The sequence below is a fragment of the Blennius ocellaris genome, assembly GCF_963422515.1.
Source record: "Blennius ocellaris genome assembly, chromosome: 11".
In the NCBI taxonomy this organism is placed as follows: domain Eukaryota; kingdom Metazoa; phylum Chordata; class Actinopteri; order Blenniiformes; family Blenniidae; genus Blennius; species Blennius ocellaris.
In genome coordinates, this window is record NC_137660.1 from 18,009,058 (window position 1) to 18,030,309 (window position 21,252).

General features: G+C 41.6%; 1 protein-coding gene across 1 annotated transcript in view; it reads left to right on the forward strand.

Annotated features, from left to right (window-relative positions):
- Positions 1-21,252, forward strand: part of igf1ra (insulin-like growth factor 1a receptor) — a 78,557-nt gene that overhangs the window by 44,094 nt on the left and 13,211 nt on the right. The window contains exons 3-12 of the mRNA XM_080504849.1: positions 9,027-9,327; positions 10,514-10,650; positions 11,563-11,707; positions 12,470-12,678; positions 12,779-12,905; positions 13,426-13,661; positions 13,761-13,928; positions 14,599-14,806; positions 19,498-19,781; positions 19,961-20,103. Coding sequence (XP_080360975.1) covers positions 9,027-9,327; positions 10,514-10,650; positions 11,563-11,707; positions 12,470-12,678; positions 12,779-12,905; positions 13,426-13,661; positions 13,761-13,928; positions 14,599-14,806; positions 19,498-19,781; positions 19,961-20,103 — 1,958 coding nt within the window. The remainder of the gene's footprint in view (positions 1-9,026; positions 9,328-10,513; positions 10,651-11,562; positions 11,708-12,469; positions 12,679-12,778; positions 12,906-13,425; positions 13,662-13,760; positions 13,929-14,598; positions 14,807-19,497; positions 19,782-19,960; positions 20,104-21,252) is intronic.

Here is a 21,252-nt window from a genome sequence, read left to right on the forward strand (position 1 = left end):
ACAAGAGCTTAGTGGGTCTGTTCTAAACCACACAACAAGGCATGTCAGCCACTTTGTGTGAGTCCTCTCAAGTTGGAGAGTTGCCTGATTTAATAAAGAAGTTTGCTGCAGAGGCCGGTCTTTTTGGTACAAATAAGGCTTCGGGGGGGGGGATGAGCTGGGACTTTGGGATCTTTCGTCTTCTCGAAGTCCAGGCCACAGGGATTCAGAAGTGCAGTCTGGGTCCAGGTTTTTTTTATGGGGTTTGACCTCACTGAACCTGTCAGCTTGTTAATCATCTGTGAAGCAGTTGGACTTGTATTGACCTTTCAGAGGTGGAATATTAATCAAATTTCCCTTATTGATTAACAAGCCCGGCCCATTATTTGTTTCTCTTCAATATGAGGCTCATGTTTAAAGTGACTTCCTAAATTACTATAGCATGCTGGTTATTGGCTGTCGATTGATTTTGCTGTCAGTCAACTAACTGAATAACAAAAATTTTTTTTTTGTTTTAAACTATGTTCAACTAGGCCCATGCATGTCCAACAAAGGCCCATAAGTGAGATGTTATGATAATGTAATCTCATACCAAAAATTACATTATCAAAAATACCCATAGATTCCAAAATGTGTCAGGCTGTCTAACATTTTGATGGATTTGCTCTTTTCGGTGCGCAGTCACTCTCATTACAGGAATATTTAAACCGAATGTCAAAAGCTGAAAGAAATGTTTAATATTATGTATGTACAGTGCTGCCATGCAGCACAAAGATGGCCTTATATTGTAATACAACAAGAAATGTTCCATATTTTATCAAGATAGATTTTCACATGAGAACTGTTATTCTCATCATGTTTTTTTTTATTGCTTAGAGATCCCAACTACTGTAAATATAAGATAAGACACTATTTGATGAAGACACTTGACACACAAGAGTTGGCAGGTTTGCTTTACTTAGATTTTAAAATATAAACATGCATTTTTTATGACAGCATGAACTGAGTGAAATGTGCAAAATACTTTGTCGTCACTGTATTTTAAATTGTTCCTAACTTTTGTCAGACCACCTTCGCATTGATAAAAACACTGAGTTCTTTATAAACATGTAGCAGTACTGCATATCTGTGTCCTTTCAATCAATCAACAACAACAACAAAGCAACACCAGCAGGAGCAGCTGCCAATTGAGCTAAGGCCTGAGGGCCAAAGGAAGGTGTGTGTGTGTGTGTGTGTGTGTGCGTGCGTGCGTGCGTGCGTGCGTGCGTGTGTGTGTGTGTGCGTGCGTGTGTGCTCGGGCTGTTGTTGTTGTTGTGACTGAGCACGAGTGAGGGGAAATGCCACGCATGCCTGAACACACAGACCACCACATAGTTGTGTGAAAAACACGTTTGCAGTTCTTTAGAGGGCAGGGAGTGGAAGAGACCCAGAGACACGGGGAGAGGGAGGAACGGGCTCGCACACACCTTTGTGCTCAGGCCTGAACAGAGATTTAGCCAAGCTCATCTGAGCCAGCTGTCTGCACGAGAAAATCACATCGCGATGCCGCGCTGCGCTCCCCGCTCTAAACAAAATATCCTCTGATCAGCAGAACGGCCGATCTTGCGTACAGACTGACACACTCTGTCTGAAAAGGTGAAAAACACCACTTTAGATTAGATCAGTCTATCCCAGCACCTGAGACTGTATTGCTGCAGCGCTAAGACAGCGCTGGAATCTCTGATGCGGTTTGCCTTCGGCTGTGAGTGGATGAAGCATCCTCTCTCTCCCGCCGCCTGGCCTGATGTGGTTTAAACAAGTGTCTGGAGTGATCCACTGAAGGCTCCTGGGGAGGATCGGATTGCCGGATGAGGATGTGGCCTGATGGAGTTTAGGGAGCGAGGGGGTGGGGGGCTATGATAGGTCTGTTACCATACTTCTGTTTAGTTATCCTACTGTCTGCTCTCAAATATAGTAACTTCAGCTCAATAGCGTTGATTATGCACAAAGTGGAGGGTTTGCAGGCTCACAGAGATGTGGACTACTATAGTGTGCAAATGAATGACTACTTCAGTAAATGGAGGTGACGTCGAGATAAATTTAATTATGTCTTAGTGGAGTGATGGCCCCATTTATATTGTTAGAGCGAGAGCAGGAAGTGTGTGTGGCATTTAATGTATAGCCTCTAGAGGAACCAGCATTACAACAAGAAGCAAGAAGGTGCAACCAAGTATGTGTGAGGTATATATGTCAAAGGGTGCAATTTGCAACAACAAGATGCATCAAGTAAATTCTAAGTAATGTTTTTTCCTATAAGTTAATTAACACAGTGAAACTGAAATGTATTACATTCAGGCTTTTGGTTTTAGTTTTCATACGTTCCGCTCATGAATTAAGAGATTAAAAAAACATAACTACAGGCCATGATTATTACAATGAAACTTTTTGAGAACATTTTTAACTTTTTTAAGTTTAGAAATAACAGATTTTTAAATTTTTTGTGATGCGCTTGTGAATGTAAACACTTGTACTTCCATCCCTGCATTTTACTTCTGTTTACATTTAAGCTCAACCTCTGAATGACTGTTGGAATTTTTTTTTTTTTTTTTTATATTTAACTGACATTCCTCTCAAGACATTATTTACAGGAATACAGTTACTAAAGTTTTCCTTAACTTATGGTTTCTCTGAATCTGTGGAAAAGTCATGCTTAATCGCTATGGTTACCACTCCCCCTCCCAATGCCTGCTCAAGAGAGGACTTGTTTACCGTCTCTGCTCCAGACTCAATAACATGTCAATCATCAGGATTAGGACCTCCCCTGCCTGCCTGCTATTGGTCCAGCAGATGGCTGCCAGTTTAACCCCCACCCTCCCTGTCCCAGACACCCCCTCCCTGTCTCCCTTGAGCCCCACTGTGAATAATGAATGATTTCCCAACTGTCTGTCAGGCTTCCTACTTGTCCTCAATGACAAGGAAAACATACTGTGCTTTGATATGTTATGAAGAATGACACATTTTATCTCCTCTTGGTTCATTTTTATGTTTGGCGACGGCTGACACCTGTGATTGGCCTGGAAAAAGTCAATCTTTTTTCCTCCACGTTTCTTGTATTTTCACACCATACTTCATCTTCAGAGGTGGCAGTGGCCCGCCGGCAGTAAACGTGTCATCAGCCTCCCAATGTAAACAGTGTAGTAGTCTACTTACACAGCATGCTCTCCAGCAAATACGACATGACTCGCATTCAGATGAGCAGCATTGCTGCACTGCAATGCTTTTCCTCTCCAGCACCGGCGTTTTTATCCTATGAAGTAATGCAGTTGTTTGAAAATCCAGCCTTGAACCCTCTCACCTATCCAACCAACCAACCACACACACACACACACACACACACACACACACACACACACACACACACACACACACACACACACACACACACACACACACACACACACACACACACACACACACACACACACACACACACACACACACACACACACACACACACACACACACACACACACACACGCACCGCAGACAGCGTTGAAATCGAGCCATCTTGTTATGAGATGCAAGCTGCTTTTTCTCGATACACACCCAGGGTTTAGGGGAGGGGTGACACATGCTGAAGGTCTATAGATCACATGAACCTACTTTGGTAGGAAACACTTGCATCTGCATGTATACTGTTGATCTGACTTTAAAAAGCAAGCTCAAAATAACTTATTTCTGTTACAAGTTTTTCCTGGGCATTGAGATTTCTCCCGTTGGATCCTTTGCAGAGTGGCATATTTTGTAGATCGTTCGCACAATCCAGGGACTGGATTTTACCTTTTTGACCATGAAGACAAACAATGCACCACACTCATCCACTCTGCAGCCTGTTAGTGACACCTCTCATCCTCCTGCTGCTGCATTTAATAGTTTCTCGAGGGATGCACTGGAGACTGAGGAGGAGGGTACTCTGCACTGACCGTTGTCTTGTTCACTATTGATGAAACAGACCCGGCCACTCCTCGTGTCGCAGTGCTCTGGTGAGAGCAGGGGCAGGCTGGTGGTTGGCTATGGTGTCCGACCTGACTGTGTTTGCACAGGGAGAGGAGCAGGAGGGGAGGGGGTTGTGTAACTACTGTATGAGAGGAACAACATTATAAACCTCCCTACCCCCACTACCAGCAGTTTGACTTACAGTAATTTGAGTCTGCAGCTTCAGACTATTGTTAAAAAATGTTTTTGTCTCCACAGCTTGTTTTTGCAATTTAGTCACTGAATGCACCACAATGTGCACTTAAACCTGCTCATGCCACTGATTTATTCCTGCTCATGTTAAGCATCCACTCAGGGGACCGCGAGGAGGATGATGACAACTTATCTGGAGAGGAGCCCCTTGTTCGGTTGTCCCTTTCCTTTTGAAGTACTGGAAACCTACAATGCCCTGCATAGTGATGTGTAGAGAGCAGCAGTGTGGAAATAGGGCCGCATTAGGAGCATCTATAAATAGGGGATTGTATCCTTGATACCACGGGTTGTTTGGTCACGCAGTGAAACCAGGTCGACTTATATGGATTTCAGGCGGCGACTCCCCCCTCTCTCCCCTCTCTCCCCTCTCTCCCCTCTCTTCTAGCTGAAGGTATGCATGTTTGGAATTTTTCTCCATTGAGGAATCTGTTAAAATGATGCGGAAGGAGTGGACCTCCTCCAATAAGGCTCATTACAGTTTGCCTTGGCTGCCCCCTTTTGGTAGGTTTCCAAGTTAGGTGAAGCCTTACTTATATGTCTCTCTCTCTCTCTCTCTCTCTCTCTCTCTCTCTCTCTCTCTCTCTCTCTCTCTCTCTCTCTCTCTCTCTCTCTCTCTCTCTCTCTCTCTCTCTCTCTCTCTCTCTCTCTCTCTCTCTCTCTGAACTCTGTGAATGTGCAACACTAATCTGCCTGCTTTAAACAAATGAATGTCAGTGTCATATTTCCAATGAAATCACAGCTGTTATGTGTAAACCTGTGTGTGTTGGCATTTCATGTGTTGGTTTTAAAAAAGACTGTTGTTTTGGACCGGATCCAGAATAGTTACATACACTGTTCATAAGGTGTCACAGAGCCACTCGACTCCTGGTTTGTCAGAGCATGTGCACAGTGCAAAGCTATACATAGCACAAGACAGGGCTCATAGTTAACTACCCCACCTCCTTGTGCCATCACATAAGTACCTTTATGATTTAGAAGTGGTCTTATAAGGAGGCGAATACATTGGTATATTGTTGAAATATATTTTGATTTATGTACTGCTTGATATTTGATTCTTCTGCCTTTTTTTTTGGTCCGAAAAAAGTTACATTTTGTTTTTCTTTCTTTTGTCATAAAATGCTGAAGGAATTTTCCACTCAAACCATTTCACCTCTTCTACTCTATTAATTTTGACCGGCTGTGAGAAAAAATGGCAGGCTTTTGAGAAATACTGAAGATTGAGAGGGATCAGTATCCTTTCCCTTGTGGAGTGAAACTGGAGTTCGATTCTGTGTTTGCTTTGCAGTGTTTCTACAGTATTGTGCACATTCACAATCCTAACCTACACAGATAATTTGTAAAGTAGGATGAAATGTATTTATCATCAAGGGTGAAAGATGAAGCTCTCTAACCTCACATCAAGAGTATCCCCTCTATTGGGTTTCTGATGCTTTCTGCATGAAGTTTACATGTTCTTCTTATGTTTGGCTTTTTCTCTGGATGGTCCTGTTTCTTTCCTGCAGCCAAAAGGTGGAGTGGTTGTCTGCAACTCTGTGTTCCCCCTCTGATGGGCTGATAAATGGTACTCAGTGTATGCTGCTTTTGACGGCTTTTAGACAGCTTGACTCAGCTCCAGCCTCATGTGAACTGAATTGGGACCAAGCAATTGCATTCAAAACTTTAACAAAACAAATCACATGAGGTGCTCACAATGATTATTTAAAACGGCACACTGTTCACATATTAGCATTGGCATGCAATCACGTGCATGCACATCCATTAAACACTGTCATCTGAATATGTCATTCAATTAAGCTACGATTTATATAACACAGGTTGACTGTGCATTGTCATAGTATTGCAAATTATAATGAGACACGTGAAAGAGACTGGTGAAATGTGTGTTTCTGCATGTGTGCACATTTCCTTTCAGTGTTGGCTTTACACCAGGAGGCGGTTGCTAAGGAACCAGGAGTGCGGTGCCTCTTATTTCAGTTCAGTTCAGTGTAGTTCAGCTCACTTTTATTGCCCATGTGGGGAAATTTGTCTTGCAGCAATAACAAAGAACATAACAATAAATAGTAAACACTTTAGATCCCCAAAATATAAACAACACACGGGTGTGGAGGCCAGCCAAGGCTTCGCCGTTTGCACATTGTCTACCATGCAAGTAAAGGCTGATGGGTTGGGAGAGATTTAAGACGTGAAACCCGAATTCTTCATTTCAAGGAGCAGCTCTTTATCTGAGCAGAGAACTCCTCATTTAACTTTAGTTAGCAGAAAATACCTCATCACCAGGCCTTTCACAATCATTTGTATGGCTGTGCGCGCGCGCACACACACACACACACACACACACACACACACACACACACACACACACACACACACACACACACACACATACACATACACATACACATACACACACACACACACACACACACACACACACACACACACACACACACACACACACACACACACACACACACTCACACAGAAAACACACACACAGAAAACACAGACACGCTCCAGGTGCTCTTTCTATGGGGTGGACTCTTCTGAAACTAGGACACCCCTGCCTGCAGTGTGTCAAGATTAGTGAACAGTGGGAAACATCTGCTTTCTTCCCCTTACATCTGTTTTTTCTTGAAGACCTCTTCTGTAAATAGGCTCCAGTCAAAAAATGTTTTTGAACATTACTAACACAGAAACATTGTTTATTGTGACATTGATAGAACACAAGTTGTTAAAAAGACCATGAATTATTACTTTAAGAAATACTTCCTGGTTTTTCTTTTCTGCATCAGCGTATAAGGTTGAAAAGACCCTTTGTTCAGTGATGGAAATTTTTATATTAATGATTATGTTGAAAACTGAATCCCACAAACTTGTCTGGATTAAGTCTCTGCTCTGGCTGAGAAAAATGCTACATTATTGATAACATATTGTTATGTATGTTTGGTTTCTCAGCGATGCCCAGTAAACAGTGAGGGGCTTGTATTATTCATGATGCTCAAGCTTAATTCAATATACCGTGCACCATCATCATCTGCTTCTCACTACCTAAAAGGAAGTGGAGTAATTCTTTGTTTGAAACAGTAGTGATAGTAGGAGAGAGCCTCATTTTCCTTTTCATTGTTTTCTTTTAGTTTAGCATTCATAAACTCAAGTAACATAACTTTCATTGCAAATACAGTATGTTTGACTACAAACGCTTCAATGTAGTCCTAATCGGGTGAATGGTTTGAAAACAATGGGACAATAATCCTATTTTTAGAAACAGATGATGTTAGATGTTTGCATATTCAACACCTGTAAGGAGTGCAACAGCACAATGCTTTGTTATTTTATCTTATTGTATCTTGAGCTCATGGTATTTTCTTTGTATTATTGTTTACACAAATTTCTCTACTTCGTATATCTTAAAATTAGAATTGCTGACTTAATTGCAGTTTTGTCATTGGGAATTGTGAAGAGTTTTATTGTCTTTTCAGAGGGTTTATTTGAGTGAAAATGTCAACCCTAAGTCAGTGGATGCAAGATGACGGATGCTTTAAGATGACGGATGCAAAACAACAAAAATGACATAATTTGGTAGACGAGACAGAACACATGGATTTCACTCCTGAGAAAATTGTTGTAGTGATATATAACACAAGAAGAACCTGTGACCCTAAATGAACCAGATCAGACCTGTGTTACATTGATGATGGAGCAAATTAATAGCAGCAAGACTTATGTTTTTTCAAAGAGAGATGTTTCAAATAGTCAGCTTAGAGAGAGTAGAAATGACTAGTAGACATGCTCTTCAAAGGATTGCTCTTTACTTTAATACTAACATTTCAAAGGCTGGATTTATTTCACTTGAGAAAAATGTTGAAACAGTGTTTTTAGAGTTTCAACTTTTTATATTGAAGTATCTGCAAGTTATGCACAATCCTGAGTACTTCTGCCAGCTGCTATCCTTGTTCCCATTACCGATTCCCTTATTACTCGATCAGTCCCAGGACTCAGGGCAGATGGGCGTTTATCTCTGAATCTGGGTCTGTTTAAAAGAATTGCACTTCCTCCAGTTGGTGCGTATTAATAAAATGGGATAGGATAGATTATGAAGTAAATGCCGCAGTTTGTTTACAAGACTGTCTTTGATTATAGCCTTGATATCGCTGATCATTTTGCGACTTTGCTCTCCAGCTGACCAGCTGAACTGGCTGAAGGTTTCAGTCAGGCTTTGTTCCTCTTGAACAAAACATACTTCTTGCAACAACAAAACAAAAAACAATAGAAGCTTTTCTTATGCGGCAGATTGCAATTGTGCACGTATCAATATCCCCCACTGTATATGTATGAGGACGCAGCGGCTCAGGCTTGTGCTGTGTACTGCCTGTGTTATATTCTTCCCAGATGGATGGGGAAAACATTTAAATCAGTATAATGCAGTCCATTACAAAAATTTCCGTACGTCAGCCCTCTGTTATAAATATGGTTGAACAAACTTTAGGCAATATTCATAGCTTTAAGCTCCAAGAACAAGATGTACTAGATTGCATGTCTTCACTACTGATACAAAATACTCCAGTGTGCTCCTCTTCAACATGTTTATTTGTTTTCTGTAACCAAGCAGATAACAAAATTATATCTTCATGATCCTTCTTTCCTTGTCATTATTTATCATGCTGTGGAGTGTTTCTACGTCTTCCTTGACAATTCAAATGCAGTCTGTGTTTTATTTGTGTTATTTTCCAGCTTTATTGTCCCCGACGTTGGACAACTTGTTTATGGTTCTTCTCTCTGGTTCAAAACTGACCTCTTCCCCATCCTTCTGTCTCCATTAGTATGCCCGGCGCACTGCAAGCTTGCCTGTACAGACCGAGGGGAGTGTTGCCACAGCCAGTGCCTGGGTAGCTGCACTGAACCCCACAACGACATGGCCTGCGCCGGCTGCCTGCACTACTACCACGAGGGGCGCTGCGTGCCCGACTGCCCCCCGGGCACCTACAAGTTTGAGGGCTGGCGCTGCATCACTATGGAGCTGTGCTCTCAGGTGCACCTGCCCAGTGACACACACTTTGTCATCCACGGCGGAGAATGTATGCTGGACTGTCCATCTGGTTTCACCCGCAACGAGACGAACCGGTAAAGACTCATCGTTTAGATTGTGATTGTAACACATTGAATGTTCAAAACATGATGGAAATCTCCTTGTTAAGAAACTTGTTATTTTAAGTCACAGAGCCTCAAGTCCTCTTGTTTTGCTGCTTTTCTTTTACGTCACGGTATTGACTTCACAGATTGTAGAATTTAGTTCACAACAACCTGGCAAATCAGTATGAATATATTCAGTGAAGTTGTTCTGCTCTTTTGAGTAAATGAAAAAAAAAACGATGATGCCACAATTCTTTAAGCAGTATGTAAACGAACAGTTAACTGTCAGTATAACTATCTTTGAAGACAAAACTCAAGGTCCTCACACTGGTGTTTACCCCCCTGATACAGACCTCTCTGACCTTTTATCACTTCTGCCTCGCAACATCAAAAACAGCCCAGATTCCCCAGGTTACAGTGAACTGGAATACAGCATAATTTCCGGGCTTCTACAAAGTTCTACAAATAGATGTGCATTTCTACTTCACTAATTACACACTATAAAGCCACTTGTGTTCACAGAGAATTAATTATTTTGCATAAAGCATAATTGAGCAGAACTTAATCCGAGCTGGACCTCCAAAACCTTCCTTTCTTTAAGTAGGAGGTTCATTGCACACCACACTATTTATGATTCAGACGACTTAGAAACAATAAAATGTGCTGGAGGCAGTGCCTTGTTTTCAGTTCCTGACGCTGATAAATTTTACAGACACAGAGGTTTTAAGTGAAGATTAAGTGAAGAGTGAGGTGTCTTAACACTTGACATTTCTTTTTGTTTGATTCTCACCACACAGATGAGAGCTCTTTTATTGCCTCAGTTTTCCCTCCTTGACTGGTCTTATTGAGTTTTCATGCAGACTCTCTGGATATGTTTTGGCCATACCACGGCTATTTTGTCTGGGAGGTCAATACAATGAGTCACCCTGTGAAGAAAGAGAGTTCATTTGAGGGCCCATAAAAGATTAAACTCGCCGCGTGAGATATGACTTTATAGTTGTTGTTTTTCTGCATAAATTCTCCAGAAAGATTGGGAGTGGGGGAATGAAGAAATCATTTTAGGGTGAGGTTAGAAATGTTCACATAGGATTTTACTCTTTGTTTGAAAGCCCCCCCCCCCCCCCCCAATGCCTCTTCTTTGTTGGTGACTCATTTTCTCTGCTTCTGTTGCACACAGTATGCTGTGCAGCGCTTGCAATGGCCTGTGTGATAAGTTCTGCACGTCCCCCATCATTGACTCTGTGGACGCCGCACAGTCCCTGAAGGACTGCACTGTCATTGAAGGCAATCTGGACATCAACATCCGCCGTGGAAGTGAGTGCAGCTATGAAGGACGCAGCCTTTAGCACCACCTGTACTGTGGTGTTAAAACCTAGCTGAGCCGAAAATACTACAATAAATTCCAGGAATTTATGATGGCCTAAACTCCATCAGCTGCAACTAAGCAGATTATACGCAGTAGTAGTTTTCTCGGACTGGAGACCACGAGCCAACAGGATATTTAACACGGCTAGAATCTGTTATCAGATATTCTAGAATGAGCGGAAGTGGAACAAGTAATTTGATCACATGTACTTGAGTAATATTACTGATAAAGCCAGTTGGTTCTCTTTTTCAAAATGACTGTATTTGCTTTGTTTAATTCAGGCCTTGATTCATTTCATTACTATGAAATATTTGCCTTCCAAATGACATGAATGAATGGATGACGCGATCTTGATTAAGATCTCTAAAGTAGATAAACTTTATACATCAGTCAAAATGAGTAGTAAAATTCCAAACTTCAAAAATGTGAGTGTTTGTCACTAAATACTTCCACGTCTGACATTGGTATACAAACTTTACAAAAGCACGCTTCACTTGGATTCACGGCAGTTATTATGATGAGAGCGATAGTGAAAGCCTGGTGGTCTAAGCTGGTGGGATGCACTGAGAGAGCCACAAAACCAACATTACATCTGCTTCCTGCGCTCTAACCTAATTATCACATTACGCTACAATGCTGTTATTTGCTCAGTTGAAAGGGTGGCTCACCAGCTTATCTCCACATTTGATAAAGCTCATACAATAGTCCTCCAGGGGATATTTGCGTTAAGAGCTCATCTGGGTTTGATAGCAGCAGTAAAGGTCTTGCCCGTTTTTTGTTGTTGTTTTTTTTAATTATGGACTTCATAGGTCTGTTTGTATTTGAGTGTGATTGAATGTGTTTTCATCTTCTGTCCCCAGATGACATTGCGTCTGAACTGGAGAGCTTCATGGGATTGATCCAGACAGTGAAGGGCTATGTGAAGATCCGACACTCCCACGCACTTGGCTCGCTGTCCTTTCTCAAGGGTCTGCGTTACATCAATGGGCAGGAACTTATCGACAAGTAAGGCTTGTCCGTGCTTTTTGTTTGCACTTTTTGGCCATTAATGTATGCATGAGTGTTCAAAGTTACATTGAATTTGAAGACATGAGCAAATGTCAGGCTTACAGCCAGTGCATTATTGTAGGTACAGAAATGACTTCTTTTTTAATAGATGTGTACGTTAACATATATTGCTTAATCTTAATATACTTCTTATGTTTTGCAACAGTGTTTACAGATAGTGCTATGTTTTTTTTTTTTTTTTTAAAGATGATATGCAAAGCTCGCATAAGTGACCATTAGTGCCTTCATCGCGATATCAGCAGCAGCCTATGATACAAAGGTCATGGGAAATGGGAAAGCCTGTCGCCCCGTCTTGTTATCGTGTCTCCGAGGGTTAAGTTTCAGTCCGAGGAATGCTGTTGAGGATGGCAGACATTCTCTTCACTGTGGAGGTGTTGTGCTACACGACTGAGTCTGGTGTCAGCGCAACACTAAATCTGTCTCAGAAACAGGATCAATATTAGCCGCACGCTTGAGCCCAACTGATGCAAACCTTTGTTAGAGCTTGAGACTGCCATCAGGTGGTTAACAACAATAAAACAAAAAGATAAACCTGCCAGCTCATGTTTATGCACAACAGTACTGTGTCATCCAGGCTGTGCTTAAACATGTGGACCCCCCAGAAACAAGGTTATCTTAGATAACACTAATGTACAATTAAAAATGTTGAACCACAACATGTAAGTTGTTTCTCACCATCTTCTGGTCTTCTATCATCAGCATGTACTCGTTCTCCGCCATCAACAACCAGAATCTGCAGTATTTGTGGGACTGGAGCCAGCACAACCTGACAGTTCGTGCTGGACGTCTTTTCTTCCGTCGAAACCCCAAACTGTGCATGTCTGAGATCCACACAATGTGGGAGAAGACTGGCATAGCGGTGAAGCCCGAGGAGGGGGACTTCCGTAACAATGGTGAAAGAGCCAGCTGTGAGTATTTCCACGAGACAGAAGGATCTTCTCTACAGTATTGTTGTGATTTTCCTTTAAAAAGACAACACATTCATCACCGACCTGCTCTGTCATACAGGTGAGAGCCATATCCTGAAGTTTAAGTCCAACATCACATCGAGTTACACAATCCGGCTGACATGGGAGCGCTACCAGCCGCTGGACTACGCGGATCTTATCAGCTTCATCGTCTACTACAAAGAGTCGTGAGTACCGGGAGGATGAACATTGTGTTAACCTCTGTGCAGATTGTGAGGTCCCAGAAAAACAAGAGTAGATGAAGTTTTAAAAGACCAGAATTAATGATCAAATTATTAAAGTAATCTCATCAGCAAATTTCACCCTAGAAGTTTTAATTGGTGTTCTCTTTGATTTATGACCACTTGTTTTACAAAGACAAATCCTTTGTGATTCGCCTAATTTACAACCTTCATGGTATTTGGATTTAGCCAAACGAATGGAAGAAATGTGATATAAGAAAAGTAATGGCTGATGGGGAAAAATATATTAGAAATGATTGTCTTTCAATCTTTATGAACAAAAATGCAGTATTACTTAGAACATTTTTTTTTTTGGACCAAGGACTAAGACAAGAGAGAGGATCAAGAGCAGACGTAGTAAACGATTCATTGATTTTATTCTGCTCTGGATTCTTTGTCTTTCACCAGTGTTTACCTTTTATTTCCAGGGCGTGTTTGAATAACTTCTTTTTCTGTCTATTTCCAGCCCTTTCCAGAACATCACAGAGTTTGACGGTCAGGATGGCTGTGGCTCAAACAGCTGGCACATGGTGGATGTCGATCTCCCTCAGGATGACAAGAATGACCCCAAAGTCAGTCTTCAACACCTCAAGCCCTGGACCCAGTATGCTATCTTTGTAAAGGCCATTACCCTGCAGGTGGAGGACAAACACATTTCTGGGGCAAAAAGTGATATCATTTACATTCGCACACGGCCATCACGTAAGTTTCAGCACTTTAAAAAAATTTGTGATGCTGCTTTTTCAGGTGTTGCCCTATATTTGCAACATTTAACTATTAAAATGTGATGCCATGTTTCAGTGCCATCTGTGCCCAAAGATGCCCGTGCATTCGCCAACTCCTCTACAAAGCTGGTGGTGAAGTGGTCACCTCCCGTCTTTCCTAATGGCAATCTGACTTACTATCTGATCCGCTGGCAGCAGCAGCCTGAAGACAGAGAGCTCTACCAACACAACTACTGCTCCAAAGGTTTGCATTAATCACCGCCTCCACTCCTTTTGTTAAAGAATGATTTTGTCTGGGTTTTTTGTTTGTTTGTTTTTTATCTTACTTATTGGCTTTGTTATTATACATTAATTGTTGCTGTTCATGCCAGTTAATGAAAAATACTTTAAATGTGCAATACAAGTGTCTTTCCTGAGGAAATCATGAAAGCCTTTATATTCTTTCTGCTATTTAAGTCATGGTGATCAAGGGACCCTGCTGTTAATTTTGAAAGTCATTTGAGATTACAGTAAATATGATTTGCAGCTTAAACTTCACCTGGCTCCACAAGGACTCTTGGTTTTACTCTTACTCTTCTTTCTTTACAGGCAGGTACTCTAAAACAGACCCAGATGCTTTAAAAATATGACTTGCATTATTTACTCCAGACTTGGAATCTTGTGTGGAGACCAGACTGTTTTTGATAGTTTTGACCGCTTTAAAATATAGCTGTAGTTTTATTTTAGACCCAAGCAGGACTCTTAAAATCAGAACTGGGATCAAGACACGTCGACGTTTTTGCTAACAGACTTTGAACCCCAAAACTCTACAACACCAACCTGAATTCTTTAATCCAGACTTCTTAAACGTGAACCTTTCAAAATATTATACATCTGCCATTTACTAAAAACTTTGTCTTGGTTTCTGTTCTCAGAGATTAAGATTCCCAAACGGATCCCCGCCACAGGGCTCACAGACATGGAGGACAGCACCAAGCCCACCAAGTCAGACCTGGCGGGGGCCGAGAAGGGTCCATGCTGTGCCTGTCAGAAGACACCAGAGCAGCAGGACCGGGAGAAGGATGACCGAGTCTTCTTTAAAGTCTTTGAGAACTTCCTCCACAACGCCATCTTTGTTCCGAGGTATGGCCTGTTTTTAGGTCGGCTCTGTGCCTCTTCTCATTGCCGGCCATCAAAAAGCCAAACTTGTTTGCTTTAACAGGTCAAAATGTGGGCTGAGGCATTGTCCAGGTTGTAATGGCTCCTCTGTGGGGTTGACGGGATTTAAGCGCTCGGGGGGCGTGGATGGGCCGGGCTGGGCGGGGGCCGAGCTGGCCCTCCTGGGCTCGGCCCTTTTGCTGGGAGGAGCAGATGAGGAGACACGCTGAGTAGGATTCAAAACCTTCTTAGTGCTCTTGTGGCTTTCTGTCGCTGTGGCAACGGCGGCACAGGAGATGTTTGGTGCGAACAGGCAGCAATTTAGGCAACACAAACAAGCCCAGGAGAGAGATGTGATTAAGGACTCTGAAGGGTCTAGTTTGGCTGCGCACTCGCTGCCTCAGATTTCGTTCCCCACAACAGGCACTGACATCTGTGTTGTGTTATCATTTAACTTGCTCAGGGCTACGTATGTTCATTGTTTTCAAAGACTCTTCTCACACACTGCTCAGAGAGACGGGGACTCACGGCTTATGCATTTGGGAACAATCTGCCTCACCATGCGAGCCATCCATCCCAGTAGAATATGGAGGTCTTTGATGTACTTGTAGCTTTGAACACTTCCTCATGCATATATTCATATCAGATATCCTCTAAATCCATATCTCAAAATGATGAACATCCACAGTTCACTCCTTGTATCTGTGGCCTATCCCCTTATTTTCATGATGCTGCCATTGAATTGGATCAATATGTGTTTGGGGGGGAAAATAATAGAACATAGCTTTCTATTGTAATTGAACACATATCTGTCCTCCTCCTCCTCCCTGTTTCTGGCTATGTTGATTTGTTATCGTATAGCTGTCTAGGAGACTGGCGAGTGGCAGGTCCCTGGCCTGAAGCAAAGTGTCCCAGCCGGTGTACGCACAGCCTCTCCACTGTAACACAGCCAGCTTTATTACAAACTACTCCAGGGAAAGGCCTTGAAACGCTCAGTGTTTTTTTTTTTTTTTTCAAACAAAAGTTCAGGGTTTAGACCCAGGGTGAGGGGAAAGAGGGTGTGTGAAAACAGAAACAGAAAGAAGAGGAAATGTTTTCCATTCTGTCCCCCTCGACTCGGCACTCCACTCTACTCCTCCCCTTGCACACTCTCTTTGTCCGAGACTTTCCTTTTTTTTTTTTCTGGATAGAGACAGCTGCCAGGAAATGTACAGTGGATCCATCTGGAATTTAAATGAATGAGGGAAGAGCCCCATCAGCGCTTGAAGACAAACAGAAAATAGGGAAGACAGGCTGATTTACTGGAGGGGAGGAGGGCGGCTGCACAGAGACGGCGGCTGCCAGTATCTGTTCAGCAGACTTTTTAGCATGATTCAAAACCTGTCATCAGCCGACTGCAGCTTTTATTTACTGTAATCACCTACTGTTGAAACTCATGATGAATACTTACGGAGAAATAGACTCCCTAAAAGCTTTGGTAGAAATCAGTTGGGAACAGGGGGTATAATCCCCCCATTTCCTTAAAAAGACTAATACACATCCCCTAAAATATATTGTTTGAGGAAAAATCTACAACTATACAGGTCCATCTCAAACTGTTTGACTACAACAACAATTACCATTTCATCCACAATTTAATTCAAACAGGTAGTCTTTTATTTTGATTTTCCCAATCCATTTTGGAAAATCATACTTATAATGTGACTATTATCATGGCTTTCATATTTTATCTAAAAATAAAGAATGTCATAGTATTAGAGTATTGACAAATATTGGAGAATGTCCTGTATTTTTAATTGAAACTCTGTTTATCGCAAATCCAACTTTGAGTGCGAACGTATTGAGAAAACAACCTTTCAGTGATTTACATCAAATGCCTATAATAATAATAATAATAATAATAATACTAATAATAATAATAGTGACATTAAAATAAAAAATACAATTGAAAGACATCAAATCCCCAATAAAGGGATCTAATTAATTAGCTGACTATGAGTGAAGACAGAGTCCACCATGGTCATGTCATCAGTCAATCAAAGAGACAAACAGGAAACCCTCCACACACGTAGGGAGAACATGCAAACTCCAAAGAAAAAGACCCAAGCTCAACTTGGACATTCATGCTCTGAGGCGAGTGTGTTCACCAATACACGACTGTGAAGACTAGAGTAAAGTAGAGTTCATACAAGAGCCATTACAAGATCATTTAGCAAAGGTTTTGAGCTGCTTCTCAAACAAGACAACTGAGGTCAAATATTTACTAAGAGGAAGGCGCATGCTGCGATTGCTCAATTCATACTCATTAAAGCCAGCATCACGAGGCCTTTTGTGATGCATTGTGAAGCTAAAATGTATAGATCAAGTCTCCAACAGCCTTCAAAGTGATCTATTGGTGCCCCCCCTCCAAAAAAAAACACACACACACACAAAATAGTTTAGCCTGTCCGATGTGCTCAACACAGCAAATCATTTTAGAATTTACCAGTTCAGCAATCTGGATTCAAACCCTATTTTCTGCCCTTGCCTGAAAGTTAAATCCTCTTTTGCATCACAACCACAAGTGTTTCACCTTTCTCATTTAACTTGCAGTGACGTCTGAGTTGCCAAGCATTTGAAAATATGCCCTCCTCTCCGCCGACTGAACGTGTAGTCACGGCTTTCCTTCCTGGCTTCCATTGCATAAAGGTAGCTCTTTTTTTAGCGGGCGAGGTCAGGACACCAACTGTGTAGTAAGTCACTATTTATAAGTCCCACTTCAGTCAGCTGATGAGCTTTTTCACAGTGTTGCGACTGGGCTGCCTTTCTTCGTGCTCTGATTACCCGCACAAAACAGAAACAAAATCCCTCAGGTTTTGTTTCATCTGGACATCTTGCCTCTTCTCGCTGCGTGCCAGTGTGAAAACATCTTGTGTATCTGTGTCTGTACCGACGGCTCTGCTATTAGCTTTCATAATAAATTCGTGATGTTAGTGTCAGCGGTGACTGAAGTGCTCGGCTTTGCGTCACTGGAGTGCACCAGTAACAGCTGTCAGAGAGAAATGTTGACATGTCAGTGTGACTGGTCTTTCCCACGTGAACGTCGGTGTCGTTGTACTCCTCCAGTAGGTACAAGTTTGCATAAACTCAACAAATGGTTGGCTTTAGGTTTGCTCAGTCAGTAATGTTTAAGAACATTTATTCAATTAGACCATTGACTGAAAAGTCAGGACACAGTTTTCATTTGATAAACCCAGTGATGAGCATATTGATATATAAAGAAAATATGTAGGGGTTGCTGTGTGGCATAAAAATGCAGTGTGAAATGTGCCATATTAAAAATCTTTAAATGTTATGGCTCGTTTACTCATATATTCATTAAAAGTTTTATTACTCTAGTTCACCTTGTAATAACTTATATTCATTTAGTGTTGTCATATGTGAACTTAACCTGGCTATCATCATCTACGCTTTTATTTATTTGAATTGGTTAACTTGATAACTATAACTACTATGAATACATCTGTTTACTCCTTACTGTTATATGATATTTAGTACATTTGACCAGTTTCCTTTTATTCCATTATTTTGGACTTACTTTAATCTCAGTAAAAATGTTGACATGGCTTTGTGTGTGTTTTTATGTATGTATGTTTTCTGTGTGCGCGCACACACTAAAGAATGAAATGTTTGACGGTGCGATTAAACTCTTTCATTTCTTTGTTCAGCTTTTACTGCTATTCTGTTGTGAAGCACTTAGAATTACATTTACCTGTCTGAAAGGTGCTGTACAAGTAAACCTTTATGGCTTGATTGATTAAAAACATTCATCACAGTAGCAAAGGCTCTGTGAAACTGTCAATACGTCTTTTTATTCTTCAACTCAGAGCCCAGGGTCTTTCTCTCTGCTGTCCGTCTGAGCTGAATATCCTACGGGTTTCACAGGTAGACAACAAGCCCTGGGGTGTTTCTCATGCGACTGCCTCCACAGTCACATCTGTCACCGCGTGTTTGAACCTCTCTGGTGACGATGTACAGCTCCAGGCAGCTCTTCTGCATATCGTCAACTCTATGATGTGTACATTCGCCCCAGTGCCCTGTGTTTGGCAGCTGAACATTGTTCAATGTTTGAATATTTTAGAAAAAGATGCTCAAATCGCGAGAGATTTTAATTTTTTATTATTTTTTTTACTGTTTCTCCATCTGTCATCTATGTAATGATCTGTCTGACCTCACTGTTCAATACAACACCTCTGGGAGTAGTGTGCAGCATCTGGAAACACACTGCATGCAGACACAAAAACAAAATACACGTCGTATACAGTGACTTATCCAGTAGATGTTTCAGCATTGGGGGGGGGGGGGGGGGGGAGGTTTTTGGTAGTGAAAAAAAATCTACAAATATGTATACAAATGTAGAAGATTTTTCAAGTAATACAGAGGCAATATCGCTGGCCCAGACGTACATTTGCAAAGGCTCATTCCCTGAGCCTTTTCGCACTGTGAACGACAATAAGAGTATTGAAACCTGTTGCTGTTGCCTTACTGTCATCCTCTTGAGTGATAAAGTATCTAATTACAACTACTGTATGTATTACAGCAACATCAATTCAACACACGTTTCTATTCTCCTGCTTTAATGGTCTTAGTCAACATTTATTCAGGCTCTTTGTAACGGTTGTGTTTCTGTGTTTCAGACCTCCAGACCGACGCCGCAGAGATGTCTTTGGTATCGCAAACAACACTCTGTATTACGAGGGCGGTCGAGGGAATACCACTCTGGGCCCAGGGGACAACAATACAGATGGTATCCCCCCAATTAAAGAGTACCCATTCTTAGAAGACAAGAGCACAGCAGAGGTTCTGGAGATCCATAACCTTCGACCGTTCACTGTCTACCGTATTGACATCCATGCTTGTAACGAAGAGGTGGGCCGCTGCAGCGCCGGAGCCTTTGTCTTCTCCAGGACCAAACCTGCAGGTGAGAAACACACGCACACACACACACACACGCACACACACACACACACACACATACACACACACACACACACACAGACAAAAAGGTTGTGGATGGAAATCTGGTCTGGTCTGTGGCCACGTTTTTTTCTTAGTTATCTATGCTTGTTTTGATGTCGTGGATGTTTGTTTCGTTCACAGTCAAAGCAGATGATATCCCCGGGAAGGTGAGCTACGAAAGTCATGACAAGGTTCATGGGCGTGTGGTGCTGCACTGGCCGGAGCCCGTCATGCCCAACGGGCTCATCCTGATGTATGAGATCAAATACCGCCTTGAGACTGAGGTGAGCCACGCTGTGTATAAATAGAGGTGCCATGCATGTGTATACTCACACACCAATGCTACCCTATATACATCTGTGCTTGTGTGACACTTTTACAACTGCTTGTAGTAACTTGTGTCCATTCTGATTGAAATGGGTCTTTTCTGAATAATTGTGACACCAAGAATATGTAAAGCAACTGAAACGGGCAGGGCAGCCGGTGGACCATGTCCACATTCTGTGTGGCTAAAAGCTCACTTTTCAAATATCTACGAATTACTGGTTTCACAGGGGATATGAAAAGGATTTTATTTCCCCCCACATTTGAACCAGGTAATAATTGTAATCACTCTGTAATTACTGTATTACTAACTTGAAATTATAGTGGATCCATAGTGGTGTAAGTAAAGAATATGGAGTATGTTATAATTATTTAGAAACATGCAGTTTGGGCAGTGGAGGCCCAGAGGTTAGCAAAGCGAGCTTGTTACCATACGTTCTCTGGTTTAAATCCCACTGCACATGGGTACCTGTCTGCACGGTCCTTAATCCAGGTTGCATCAGGAAGGGCATCTGGCATCAAGCTTTTGTTGTTGTCCACATGTTTTTTTCAAATCAAACATGCAGTAAAACTGCAAGAAGAAAAACATTTAAAGACGGTTAGTTGTTATCATGAAATAAGTCGCCTTGATGCTCATGCGCCTCTGTGATAGACGTTTTTGATCACATTTTGGGCCTATTGGATCCCAACAGATCAAAGTTCCACATGTTTTATTTTAAGTTTTCAAATTGCAACTACAAAACATTCAATATAAGATTCTGTGCAAGAAGAATAATAATCTTTGTAAAAAAACACAAAAACAGCATAGCATTTTTGGTCTGTTTTCTCCTGGATGTAGGTTTGCATAACTCACTATAAGCGTTCCTGTTGAATGAGTGTGTGTTATATTTGATTTGATGCAATACTTTGACTCAAGAAGGACTCTAGAACCAGATGGATATATTTTCGAAAGAGTCTGATTTTGGTACATGACGTTTCTATGAATTGTAGGAATAGTAGATTAACTTTAAAGTTATCAGGATATAAAAATCCTTTAACAAGGTAAAATTAAGTTTGGACAATAATGTGATTATTGAGGTAGATGAGTGTAAAAAATTGTCATGTTAGCT